The 13,985-nt window shown below is 44.5% G+C and overlaps 1 protein-coding gene across 1 annotated transcript in view; it reads left to right on the top strand.

Annotated features, from left to right (window-relative positions):
• FSTL4 (follistatin like 4) overlaps positions 1-4,224 on the top strand; it is a 192,192-nt gene extending 187,968 nt beyond the window's left edge. Inside the window, exon 15 of the mRNA XM_018081172.3 lies at positions 715-4,224. Within this exon, the coding sequence (XP_017936661.1) occupies positions 715-1,417 (703 nt within the window). The 3' untranslated portion in view covers positions 1,418-4,224. The remainder of the gene's footprint in view (positions 1-714) is intronic.
• The last annotated feature ends 9,761 nt before the right edge of the window (positions 4,225-13,985 follow it).

Genomic DNA, 13,985 nt, shown 5'->3' with positions numbered 1-13,985 from the left:
TATGTAGTTGCTCTCTGGCCCCAGCCTGGCAGCATTATGCTTTATTTTGAATGTTTTTCTACTTTGGGATTTAAGGCGTGAATATATATTGAATTACATCACTGTAGACATCAGACAGATTAAATACAAACCTGGTCATTAGTAGCCTACAGAACACCCAAGCCTTGGCATCATTCCTATCCCAATAGAAGAACATTCAAAGTAAAGCATATTGCTGCCAGGTTGGGGCCAGAGAGCAACTATATATAATATAGTATAATATAATATATAAATATAATATATAAATATAATATCATTTAATAAATATACAATATAATGTATAACCACCAAATGAAGAGCATGTCTAACTTCATCTCTTAAATGATAGCAGCAGAGGGGATCTGGGATTTGTGATTGGTACCAGTGGTGCCTGGGGACAGTGTAGGAGCTGGCAAGGCTCAGGTGCAGAGCAGATTGATTTCAGCTCTTGGAGATTCAAGTGCCCGAGCACATATTCAAACTTCCAGGATCAGGTTGCAGATTTGAACTGAAATACAATATATCCCTCCTTTCAGGATGTTTTAGAAGCACTAAAATACAGAAAAGACACAGCATTATTTCACACACTTCCCAAAACACCAGGATGGAGTTTCCTAGTTCTGCTGACTTCCCTCTTTGCTCCAGCGTGTCCCCGTGTCTCCAGGGGTGACCTCAGTGTCTCGTTTCCCGTTGCAGGTTCGGCTTTGTTTTTAACAGATCGAAGCCAGCCGTTCACAAGATCGACCTGGAGACCGTGACCCACGTCAAGACCATCAGCCTGCGGGCGCGGGGCTGTGCTCCACAGGCCATGGCCTACACCCACCTGGGCGGCCACTACTTCATCCAGTGCCGGCGGGGCCGCGCGGGCGCCGCGTCACCCCAGCTCATCCTGGACAGCGTCACCGACGCCGTCGTCGGCCCCAACGGCGCCGTGTCGGGCTCCCCGCACGTGTCCCCCGACGGGCGGTACCTGGTCAGCGCCGACGGGGACAGCGGCAGGATCACGGTGCAGGCCCTGACCGTGCGGGGGGAGATCCGGCTGCTTTCTGACTTGCAGACGAACAGCCGCGTGTCCGACCTGACGTTCCAGCCCTCCTTCACCGAAGGCAATCAGTACTATGTGTACGCTGCCTCACGTCGGCAAACAGACGTGCTTTTTGTGGAGCTGTCGACGGGGAAAATGAACGTACTGAAGAACTTAAAGGACCCTATCACATCCAAAGACTGGCCCTGGAGCAGCTACAACAGAATTATGAAAGACAGTGGATTATTTGGACAGTATCTCATTACACCAGCTAAAGATTCATTGTTTGTTATAAACGGGAGGCAAAATACGTTACGCTGTGAGGTGTCGGGTGTAAGGAGGGGTAACACAGTGGTCTGGGTTGGGGAGGTATGAAAGGGCAGTAGAGGTGGAGCCTTCAGCAGGCAAGGACCAGTTGGACCTTTACACTGCAACAGATGAGCAGTAGCATTGTATATTTTTACACTGGGAAAACAAAAAGAAAAAAACAAAAAAAACCCTGTATAGGCTTCATGGTACAACACTGGTCTACTTGCAAGTTTTATAATATAAGGTATGCTCTGCTAATAGGAAGTGGTTTTGAAGGGATATTTTTTATTTGTGGGTATGATTTGTGGTTACGAGAAAAATGCTGGGAAACAAATAATATCTCCACTGAGATATCGTATAAGCCACGAAACCCAGTGATTCTGTAGAACAAAACAGGTTTTGACTTTCCATACTGAGGAGCTTTTGTGTTATGTCCAAGCCATCAGTTTTCTTCCCTGCATCCCTTGCCCGTTGGCTGCACTGGCTGCCCCACCCCAGCACGGGGAGGCTGCAGCAGCGAGGACTGCAGTGAATATTCCCCTTTGGATGATGGGGGGAACTAAGCATCAGAGCAGTTTTCAACCCAGAGAAACCTGGGAGAGCGATTTAATGAAAGCTGATGCGTTTCCTCTGCAGGATGGCTTTGGGAGGATGCACAGATGTGGTTTCAGAAGGAGGCATCACAGAAATAGTAACTGTCAGCTCGCTCGCTTCCGCGCTTAATTTTGCTCTTGGTCCTACTGAAGGCAATGGGATGAGTCCCCCCTCTTCCAGTGCGTGTTTGTGTGATTGTGTTTGAGAAATTTGCCATGAAATATCCAGGCCATTACCCATCCAAGCCTGGGTAAAAGCCAGGAAACACTGAGGTGGGGAGGGGTCAGAGTTTGTAAACAATTTTGTTGAGAAGGTGGTGTTGGTCTTTCAGCAGCTCACAGTGCTGTCAGTTTGGGCACAATATGCAAAATCTGCTCTTTTGGGGGCAGAGAATTAGTTACAGTTATTCCCATAGGAGACAGCAACACTTCTAGACATCATTGGCTTCTCTCATTAAATATTTAGTAGCACTGAAGCCACTTGGTTCTTCATAAAATAGCAGTTAAAATGACAGGCATTATTCTAATAGAAACTTCACTCATTTTCTAGTCATAGCCTTAATTGCCTATTTATTTTCAGAAAAACCAGGAAACAATTCTTCTTTGTGATTTTTTTTCCCTTCATGTTTATAGTACACTTGTTTATAGTCAATTATCTTTTAGTTATGAGCAAAGACATTCATGTAAAAGCGGCTGAATCATCCAAGAATGCAACAGCTGGCATTGAGAAATTTCAGTCGAGTTCCCATAAAAAACACACAGCCATTTGCACACTGGGAAGATATAAAAACTTTTCTAGTTGCATTTTTGTAACTTTCTACATCCATCACCATGAGGGGACGAGGGCAAGAGCAGCTGTGGCTCGCGGAGCCGGGTGAGCAGCAGTGCCATCAGAGAGGTTGTATCCCCCGTGCCACTTGGAAAATGTGGTCTTGAAGTGGGTCAAAACTCTCTGAAGGTAAATTTTGGAAGCTTTGGAGCCACCTGTGGCCTGTGGAAAGATCCAGCTCATTTTGCCAGTGACCTTGTTGCCCAGTTTGTACAAAAGCTGCTGCTGAACACATCCAGTGATAGGTAGTGGTGTGGTAATTATTTTCCTCCACAGATGCTTAAAGTCACCCATTTCACTCCACACACAGAGGGATTTTAAGCAAGAAGGATGCTTAACACTGGTAATCTTTGCTTTAAATGTTAAACTTTACCAGAAGAGCAGCATTTTAGCATGGCTGTAGACCTGAAGTGTTTTAAACCATTTCAGTTCTATAGAGAATATAAAAATCTGTTCTGACAGACGAAGAAGGGGAGCTGAATCCTATGAATTCATTAAACATGGAGTCCTTGAAATTGCCCTTCAACTCCCACAGGCTGAATGCTACATCTCTCTCACTTATGAGCCATAGGGGTTAGAAGAGACTCTTCCATCATTACAACACAGACATGTGAGACAGATGGGCATAGCCCTCCTTTAACAATGCATGGTGTCCATGACTTTCTACTCATCCCATTAGGAAACATACCCATGTCAAGGAAAGGAGAAGACCAGCTTTGTAAGTACCTTTAAATATGCACAACTCCTTTCTTGAACAAAGCTGTATCCATCCATTGCAGCCATCCTAAATGTCTTTTACCAAGGCCAAACACTGCTCTCGTGTTACCTTTTATGACTTCTTGAGTATTTTGTTATGCCTACGGTACGTTTTCCCTGTAGAGACGTTCATTGTGTCATAGATCAAGCAAATATTACTTTTTTAAGAATATTTAAAACAAAAAAAAAATCTGTATATATCTGTTCAGGTAAATATTCTTGAGGCTGGTTTATATATAGGCTGTGAAAGATGTGTAACAGACCTCACTTCTCCCTGTTTGTCTCAAAATATTGGAATAGCGTTCACTTGAAAAATCCCACTTGGACCTTCCAAAGATGTTCCCTTTCTTCCCTCTTCAGCCCAAGTTCTGGTGATGTGTTTTTCTAAATTATCCTAATGGTTATATATCATCCTTAGAAAATGAACTACAACTTAGATTGTCCACACTCCTTGTGAACAGTTCCAATGACAGTCAAATCTGACATTAAAGTGCTGCACATTTGTTACTCTGATTTTATTTTTTTTTTATGACACAGAAATTTTATATATACTCAAAAAAATGTTTCAACTCATTTTTGCCTTTCAACTCTGTCAAAAAGAGACTGCATTTCCTGTGGGCAGTTTCTTTCCTACTCCCTTTGTGTTCTCTACCAATTCACACTTAATTCCTAGTTAATAAATTATTAATTAATCATGGTGATTTATTGAAATTAATCTAAATTGAATTAATGACCTTTTCATTATCCTATACACTTGTGTCAGTAGGGTGTTCTGACACCAGGATCATGGGAAAAATAGTCCTTGCCAGGATCAGATGCATTGAACATTCATCACTGTATGATAGAAATACTGTTTTGTCTTAGTATTTCCCTCAGTATTTTCACTTTGTGAACGAGTGAGAATTTTTACAGAACATTTTACCTGTGCACTGCAGTGCCTGTTTAGAAACCATCCACTTTTAATTTGGAAAGAACCCCTCACAAGTTACTTAAGTTGGAATCTGTGACAACATATTCTTATCATTAAATACTTGGATTTATTAATTTTTTTTACCACTGCAAAAAAATCAACAGAAGTCCTCAAATATTTTGGTGGGCTTGCCTGCAGGATGGGTGGGAGATGGGAATGGTAGGGTGCTTTGGTTCCCCCCCCTGCAAAAGGGGCTTCATGAAAGGGCTGTTGAAAAACACTCTTGCCTGGAAGGATTTGGGCTGTTTGGCTGCAGTGACCTCCACGAACACAGCTCTGCCCAGGAGGAACACCAGTCCCGATGACCTGTTGACAGGTACTTATTTACTTGATTTATACCATGATTAGCCCTTAATTACCAGAGTGCCTGCTAGCGTGCTGGGTGCTGTGTAAAACGGATGGAAAGGTCAAGATCTCAATTCTGTGAGGAGATAATGGCTAATTCCCTGTCTGACCCTACAGCAGGTCAACAAAATGAACAGGAACACAGGAACGGAGGCTGGGAGAGACTTGTGCAATAACCTGGTTATTCCTAATAGATATGGGCATGCCCTCACGCCTGGGTATTTTTTTCCCTAAGACCCCCTTTGTCCCTCCCTGTTCAGGGCTTTGTTTTAAGTGAACATCCCTCAGGAAACAGGGACAGCCCCTCTATGAACCCCCAGGACCCACCTGAAACCTGCCCTGCTTGCTGGACTCGCTGCTCTGCTCATCTTCTTATGGGCTCACCAAAAAAAAAATAAAACCAACCAAATCCCCACAGTGCAGTTGGGTTATGGCAAACAAAGCAGAGATCAGTGTTGTATTCACCTCTTCCAGTGGTGCTGCTTGTACACCAGAGCTGATCCCCCCCAGTCAGAGGGGGGGTTGCGAGTCGTATTTTCCAAATGCTTGTAGTTGAGAACAAAAAAAAAAACCTGAAAACCAAACCAAACCAAAAAACCAAACAACAACAACAACAAACCAAAAACCCCACAAAAACCTAAAAAGCACACCAAACAAACAAAAAGAAACCAAACCCAAACAAAACAAAAAAAAAACCCACAAAAACCCCAACAAAATCTCACATTATTTTTTTAACCAGTTCCCAATCCTAACTTTAGAAGAAATAAAAAAAAAAAAAAAAAGGAAAAGAGCCCTACTGTGATGCTTTTACCATGCAAATTGCCACAGCCCAGAGGTTTGTTTAATTAAGCACTTCAGCACTAACCCTTGGCAGTGTGTGGTGTCTTTGACACTTGTCCAAAGCCATGAGATGAAGGCAGCGAGCACAGCGAGAGCAGAGAACCAGCTGAGCCTCGGAAGCAAGACAAGCACTAAATCAAAGGAGCAGCCCATCCCAATTTGCAAAGGTCAGAGCACTGGCATTTCCAGAAGTGTAACTCCAATTCCTGGCTCAGTGACATGTTCCCTGTGCCATCCAGTGCCCAGCCGGGAGCTGGTTCCTCTGGGATGAGGAGAGGGTGTGAGCCCAGCTGACACTTCCTCTCCTGCAGCACTGGCAGAGTTACCTGGAGAGGAGTTTTCCTCTTTCCTGCAGGGAGTATTGCTGAGGGAGAGTTTTTAATGTTTTATTTAAGGCTACAGTAAACTTGATGTTAATGGACTTTCTGGAAAGTGGAGGGAAAGTTCTGTGGAGGAAAGTTCCTAATTTCTGCAGAGGATTTGCTTTGAGGGCTGGCAAAGCCTGATCTCATCTGGGTCAGGCAGGGGAACCACGCTGGAATCTTCCTTTTCTTTAAACAGGTCCAAAAAGGCTAGAAAAGAATAATAAGGCACTGGTTAGTAATTTGGGGTGATGGGATTTTTTCTTAAACAAGTGTATTATTTCCTATTTTTACCTCTCCTCCTTTTCAGCACAGCTGCTCCTGCAGACCAGTCCCTCCTGTGCTGAGGCTGTTCTGAGCATAAGGATGTAGAATTTCCCTAAGCTGGACATCACCTGTTCTGCAGTCCCACATGAACAGCTGTATTATATTTTTTCTGTATTTGGATTGTTGCACTGGGCTCCAGTCTTATTTTTACATGGAGTCCAATATAATTACTTTAAAATATAGTATCAAAAATACTGATGGACCACAAATAGAGGCTGAAAACTGGCTTATGATTTGTGTGGGAAGGGACTTTAAAGCTCATCTCGTTCTGTCCCCCTGCCACGGGCAGGGACACCTTCCACCAGCCCAGGTTGCTCCAAGCCCCGTCCAGCCTGTCCTTAGACACTTCCAGGGATGTGGCAGCCACAGCTTCTCTGGGTAACCCTCTCCCCACCCCTTTCTTTCCTGTGCCTGGTGTGAACAGTCCATATCCTGCCAGCAGCTCCAGCCTGTTCCCCTGATCAGTGCAGCACCGACGGCATCGCGTGCAGTGTCGAGCTCAGCCGAGCTCCTCCAGGAGATGCCCCACACTGACACAGACAGCAAGTGCCAGCCAGCCCCGCTCCCTCGGCACTTTTCCAGGTCCCAGGCTGGCTCAGCACAAAGTCAGCTCTGTGTAGAACACAACCTCAGCTTTGAAGCTGGCTGGCTGTGGCATCCCACCGCTGGCACACAGGATGCCAGCCTTGTCCCACAGCCAAAATTACTCAGTGTTTTCTGTCTGTAAAATTATTTCAATCCACTGGATACATCGGCTTCTGTCTGATTTCTTGAGTAGATTTCATTTTCTCCAGGTAAGGCATTTTCTCAAGCCTGAAAACTCTTTATGCGTTTTTTTTTTTAATTTATTTTTCATGTCATTTTTTCTCATCTTCCTATTTTTTGTGGGGGAAGGGGATGCATTCACATTTGTAGACAACACCCTGATGTGGCATTGCCCTTTCTCCCCTCACACATGGAAAACATTGGCAGAAATCCCAGTGGGTCCAGGCAATTTCCAAAACCAATAGGGCAGATAGGACATTGTTCCCCCAGCACTGCCAAGGCCACCACTAAACCATGTCCCCAAGTGCCATCTCTGTTAAATCCTTCCAGGGATGGTGACTCCACAGCCTGTTCCAGGGTTTGACAACCCTTTCCATGGAGAAATATTCCCTAACATCCAATCTAAACCTCCCCTGGTGCAGCCAGCCAACATCATGCCTGGTACTGGTCCCACCACAGCTCATTCCAGCATCAGAATTTCTCCTAAAAGCAACAGGTTTGTCCTAGGTGAGCTCCCAGTGTTCTCATGCACAGTGTACTACTGCTCTCTGGCTTTATATTTAAGATTAGCCTGACATGTCTGTGTATTTAATTTATAATTTTGGCTTGGGAAAAATTAGTCTGTCTTTACGTGGAGCTATTGTAATGCTGAGACACAGATGGCTAATTATCAAAATGTCTAAGAGCATCTTTGTAGATCCTAAGGCAAAAGAAAAAAAAAAAAAACAAAATACTTTTGACAAGCATTATTTGCTGAAACAAATTCCATTTAATTAAGACATGAAGTCTGGACCGAAAGACAGCCCAGCTTGTCAACAATATTAACTGCAGCAGACACTGCTAGAGGTTATGCTTTGCATTAAGGCTAAATGGTAAAGGACAGGAGCTTTGTAAAGAATTCCTCAAGTTTCCCTGTATAACAAAGCTGAGCTGGTTAATTGTCTTGAACAATATTTTACTTTAGAAGCTCAAATCAATGCTGATGAAAACCCCCAATGTGACAGCTTTGGAGGCTGAAATCCTCTCTGTCCCCTAAAAACTCCTTTCAGCAGCACAGGCTGTCCTCTGTGCCCTGCCCCAAGGTCTGCAGGGCCCTGAGCCCCCACAGTGGTGCATGTGGGAGCACAGGGGCTGTGTCAGCAGGACCATCACCACTCATGAGTGCTTCTCATGCCAGGCTGGGGGTTAGAAACCCATCCCTCCCTCAAGCACATCAGCAGAAACCCTGGCTTCCTCCCAGGGATGTGCAGGTTGCTGTTCCCCGCCAAGCCAGGCTCGTTAGTTGTGCAGGGGGTGTGGGCAGAGCCAGCAGCTCAAGGTCTGCACTGTCCCATATGGCAGGAAAATTATTCAAGGAGAAATTATGCAGATAGTCAACATGTTCAAGCTGCAATGCATTATGCTGAAAACATCAGCACAAGTAGCAGTTGATTTGTGTTACGGTCAACAGCTGCGGTTCCCTTGTTTTCTCCTGTTGGAGGCCCCAGGGGCTGGGGGGTGTCAGGGATGCTCCAATAAACCCCCTAAAGCTACAGCTCCTGCACCGGGGTGTGACAGCACTTGGAAGTAGCAGGGAAAAAAGGTTTAGTAGTAACAGCCATCATGCAAGGGACACAACACTTCATCCACTGGCAGCTCATCCCCGAGTCTCTGGGACGTACCAGAGGGCAAGTGTGGGAGGAATAAGGGCAGCAGAGAAGGTGCTGGGTTTAATTCCTGCAGTTTCTGCTACAGGCTGACCCCCAGCAGAGGACCAGGGGGAATGGCTTCCAATTAACAGAGGACAGGGTTAGGCTGGATATTAGAAAGAAAGTCTTCCCTGTGAGGGTGGTGTGTCAAACATCCCTTCAAAGCATCACCAAAGCAGGAGGGAGGCTGACAGAGTCGTCACACAACATCAGGTAATGATACAGAATCATCTTGTGTTTATTTGAATCCTTCCAGCAATAAAAGCAAACCCACTGGCTGTGGTTTGAAAGTGTTTCTTAAAGTCAGCCAAACAAATCCCTGAGTTACCATCTGCAACAAACAGAAAACAGACTTGCTATTAAGCCAGGCCGTAAATATCATTTAAAAGCAAAGCTGACCAATAAATTAGGGGCTGTGGTGGCAATGGTGTTAATGTAAGCTGGGAAGGAGAGGCTCACTAGGGGCAGATAATGTATTTGTGGTGTTGCAGGAGAGAGGCAGCTGATGGAGGCTGGTTGTGCAGCACATACTGCTCATAAACCCTTCAGAGCACTGCCAAGAACCTCACCATTGACGGGCAAGTGACAGCCAGGAAGATTTACACTCCCTTTCACACCTCCTTAGGAGGGCTGGGAGGGTCTAGAACATGCTGTGAGTCTGCTGAAAACTCAGTGCCAAAAAAAGCTGTGGGTCACCCAGCCCCAGGTCCAGGCTGCCACTTTCCAGACCATCAAGAAGGTGAATATGGCATCTCCTGGACTTTGCTGTCCTTTCACCTCAAAGGGAAAATTATTTGCTCAATGAAATTTAGGAATGGCTGTAGCTGTTCTGGAGCTGGGAGCTGAAGGAGCACAGGAGCTCTGGCCCCAAGGGAGGAACGGGGGGTCCAACCCTGCATGAGGCAAGAGGGGGCCCTGTAGCCACATCAGTCACTGGGCAGGGTCACTGTAACCCAAAGGTGGTCCATAGGCACCCCAGGATAGGAAAACTGGTTCCACTTCAGCAGAGTGAGTGCCACTACAGTGCTGTGATATATGAGCATGTGAAAAGAAGTGATAAAAAATAAGGAAAGTTTAGTAGAGAATTTACAGAATTTAGTAGAATTTACCATGCTGTCAACTCCAGCAATATTGGCATTTCAATTCATTAAAAGTCCAGACAAATTAGATGTTTGTATTCATTTAAAATAATTTCTCCTCTTTGACCCAGCTTAATTTATCATATTACGTCTTTCTGCAGCACTTGGGAGAGCTGCTGTTTGAATGAACCCAAAGGAATGTATGAGGGAAATATTAAGTAGTTGTCATTAACAGCAGGGTCCATTAAAACCCAGCACCACAGCTTCCCTACAGCTATTTTTGCCAAGCCAAACACAAACTATTCTCCTACAGATGTAGCATTTGTGTTTCTTGCTGTATTAAAACCGAGACACCTTGTGACAGTGTTTTCATGAATAACACATGTATCTCAGGATTTGAATAGCAGTCCCTGCAAAGCAAAAGCAGCAGCAGAGGGGAAATCCCTCACCTCAATATAAACTAATTCTTAGTCAAATAATATTTACTCTCTTTTTCCTAATAAAAACCTCCCATGTTTCTGCCATTTTGTACCTGCATTTTTGGAATTTTATTTTTATGAATAGCTGCATTTTGATGGTGAAAAGAGGCTGAATAATCAACAAGCATCTACCCAAACATTCATATCTTCAATTTTGGAAAGGAGGTTTTTTTTACATCAGCCCTGAGTGTCCTCTGACAAGTCCAACACAGAGTAGCATTTATGCACTCACTCAGAGTTACAGGTAACCCATGAGTAAGCTTCTCTCATAACTGCATTATTCATTTCTCCATCATCAGAAACAGATAGTGTCAATGAAGGCTACATAAATTATATTTGTCCAGCAGGCTTAAACAAAGAAGGCATCCTGCCAAGGGTTTGGTATCTTCTTTTTAAACAACATGTATTAATGGGGTTGTCAAGTGGGCAGAGGATAAGGAAAAGATACAGGACTTCCACAAGATCTGGAGCAAATCAAGGACAGAATGGAATAAACTGGTGAAGGCAATACAAATCTTAACTACAGCTAACATCACCTCAAAAGATCCTCTCCAGGATGCTCCTCTGGTAGGTGCCAGCAAAAGCCATTACTATAGTTTACTAATAGAGCACACACACATGTGGATCCTGCACTGGGAAATGGTGTGGATGGGTAGATGGAGAGAGAAAGACAGACAGACAGACAGACAGACAGACAGATAGAAAGATAATCAAGTGGTTCTCTGAAGATGACATGAATTTTCATTACATTTAGCAGGCAGGACGTGGCATGCAACAAAGGATGTTCTTTCCTCTATTTTTCCCACAGCACCAAAGTCTGTGGTGTGGAATTTCTGCTGTTTCAGCCCTTCCTTGTTAAAAGCTTTTTACAGAAGACTTAATTTAAATGTACACTTGTGCTGCTTCTGCTTTCCCAGGTGAGCAGGTTGACTGGTAATGTCACAACCACCTTCTGTCGACTGTCTGGGGTGTTCAGGGGGATCTTTCCATGTGGCCTGATTTGATTTCTGCCTGAAATCCACGCTCCTTCCTTTGGGTGGCATCCAGAAAACACCTGTGATTTTTCATTTTGAAATACTATTTGCAGCTTGCTGCATGCTGGCTGGAGAGCCAAGACATCCCTTGGGACATGAGTGACATCAGCAGGAGCCATTTGTCACAGTGACTCAGAACATTACAGGGTAAGACGTGCATATCATCGTTACAACAGGAGGGCTCTCTTGTTCTCCACATCAAGCAAGTGGGACTTTCTGTCCCAAACCCTCTCACCCCATGCTGAGCATTCTTTGAGGAGCAACCCCAAATGATGGACTCAGCCTCCTTCACCCCAACCCAAGAGCCTGCAAGGCTCAGGTCAACAAGACTCAGCATCCAAATTGCTGAGAGCAGGAGAGGTGGCACTTTTTCGGAAGCAGAATAGTCTGTTAAGTGTGGAGAGGAGAATTAGTTAAATACCAGTAAATAAACACTGTTATAGCCATCAGCTAAGCCTACAAAGGCTGGACTCTGCTTGGAGCACCCCTGTTTGTTCCGTGCTGCAACACCTCTGGCAGAAGATGAACCCTGTGGGAAGGGGCACAGCAGAGATGTCACAGGGCCAGCTGGACTGTGCCAGGTGGGCAGGCAGAGGGACAGGCACGCACAGGAAAATATCTGTAATTGAAAGCCCCACCTCAGTGAGTTCTCCCTGGTAAGGCTATTGCAGCCCATCTCTAGACAGGTCTGGGTGTGAGTAGAAGTTTCTCTTCATGTTCAGTAGCAGCTCAGAGCTCAGAAAGAAACCTCTGCCATACTGCCTTGTAATATAATCATACATGTGTAATATCTGAAGATCAAGACCATCTCTCTATTAAATTAGATAACAAATAATTAGATAATTTTAATTTACTCTATGAATCTTCTAGAGAGTAAACTGCTTACAGGCAGCTAATGCAATAAACTTACTTTATAAGCAGAGAGCAGCATCTGTTACCATGAGGAGTCTGCAGCACACATTAGGATTCTGGGCACACTCAGCCATAGTTAGAGTAAATGTATCATTAAGTTGGTATCCTTTCCTATTCAAAGCACACTTTTCAAGATTTATGTACTGCAGACAATGAGATAGCAGGAGAATCAACTTGTGCTCGACTCTTCTTGCATTCAGCCCCTGTCCCATGGCAAGATAACGTTAATAAAGAGGGTAAGACAGAGCATAGAAGTCAGGTCACTTCTATATATGGGAAATACAACCCCAACCCTACACACACCCAAAGGCACAGCAAAACAGAAGCTGTGCTGAAAGAGTACCTTTAAGGTCACAAAATCAAGCCGTAAAAAATCAAACCACTTCATCAAACAGCCTTCCTCCCATACACACACAATTGCAGGGAGCATCCCAGGCCTGCAGGCAAAACCATGAGTTAATATGACTTCTAAAAGTTCTTAAATATCTCAGCTGAGTGTGTGCAAACTGCACTTTTTCCAAAGGTTTGCAAACTCAACAAACTGAGCAAATAGAAGTGACAGGAAGGGTTGTTATTTGTAAACAATCTACTGCGCCATGGTTGTGACACACTTATTCCAGATCCAAGGGGTGCTATGAAAGATCAACAACTATATTTTCAGCTGGGCTAAGCACTGTATTTACAGGGCACATGTCAAACCAAACACTTAACCTTTTTCAAAGCTGCAACTACACCCCATTTTCAACAGTGACTAGTGACTTCTTAGATACCCTCACTGTTTGAATGGGGAAGAAGCCTGTTTTTTGGAGGATGGGTGCCTTACTGCCATCGACACAGCTTGCCTGGATTTCTAACTGAACTGGCAGCACAATATAAAAATAAAACCAAACCAGCCGAGCAATGCTACTGTGCATCTTAGCAGTAATAGGAAACCACATTGTCCCTTCAGGCAGATGAGCACAGCACTGAAGATATCTCCTAATGTCATTTATGTGAAAGTTGCATTTTCATTATAAATTAATCTACCATGTCAGTCACACATGCAAGCCCCGTCCGTGGTCATCACACACGCCAAGAAAATGAGCCTTGCTTGCTTCTCCATTTTGCAGCTGCTGACTTGCCCTGTTTGAGGGGAACTCAACAAGGTAGGATTGATGGGCAAGGGTCTGGTAACAAGCAGAATTTATCTGTCTTAGTGGGAAAGAGGGACAGCCCCTGGCAGGAGCACAGGGCTGCATCACCCCTGTGCTTGCTGTGGGTGAAACCACTGGAATGTCCATGGCAGGTTAGTTGGGAAGTAAGACTATTGTATCTGTGTTTTCACTTGCCATCATGGGCTCTTATAATCCCCCTTTTCTTCTTTTTAGAGTCTGGGGCAAGTCCCAGTGAGAGTCACTGAGTGTATGGATGGTTTGTGCCAACACCTTCCCTGCAAAAAGATTAAAGGCTTTGGGAAGAATGAACTTGAACATCATGAAGCAAAGCTGAATAAATCAACACAGTGGCCTCACCACGGTCACCTACACAACAAAGTCCCCTGCTATGATGTATGTGGTGGAAGAATCCAGCAGGCAGTTGATTTACCCTTCAAGACAGAACTACTAGAGAGCAACCCTCTGTGCCAAGCTCCAGATAAGATGCAATCCAAGTTCTCT

This window comes from Manacus vitellinus, unplaced genomic scaffold (genome assembly GCF_001715985.3).
Source record: "Manacus vitellinus isolate BGI_N305 unplaced genomic scaffold, ASM171598v3 scaffold_51_pilon, whole genome shotgun sequence".
Lineage (NCBI taxonomy): Eukaryota > Metazoa > Chordata > Aves > Passeriformes > Pipridae > Manacus > Manacus vitellinus.
Note: the sequence above shows the minus strand (reverse complement) of the source record. Positions and strands in the feature narration are given on the sequence as shown.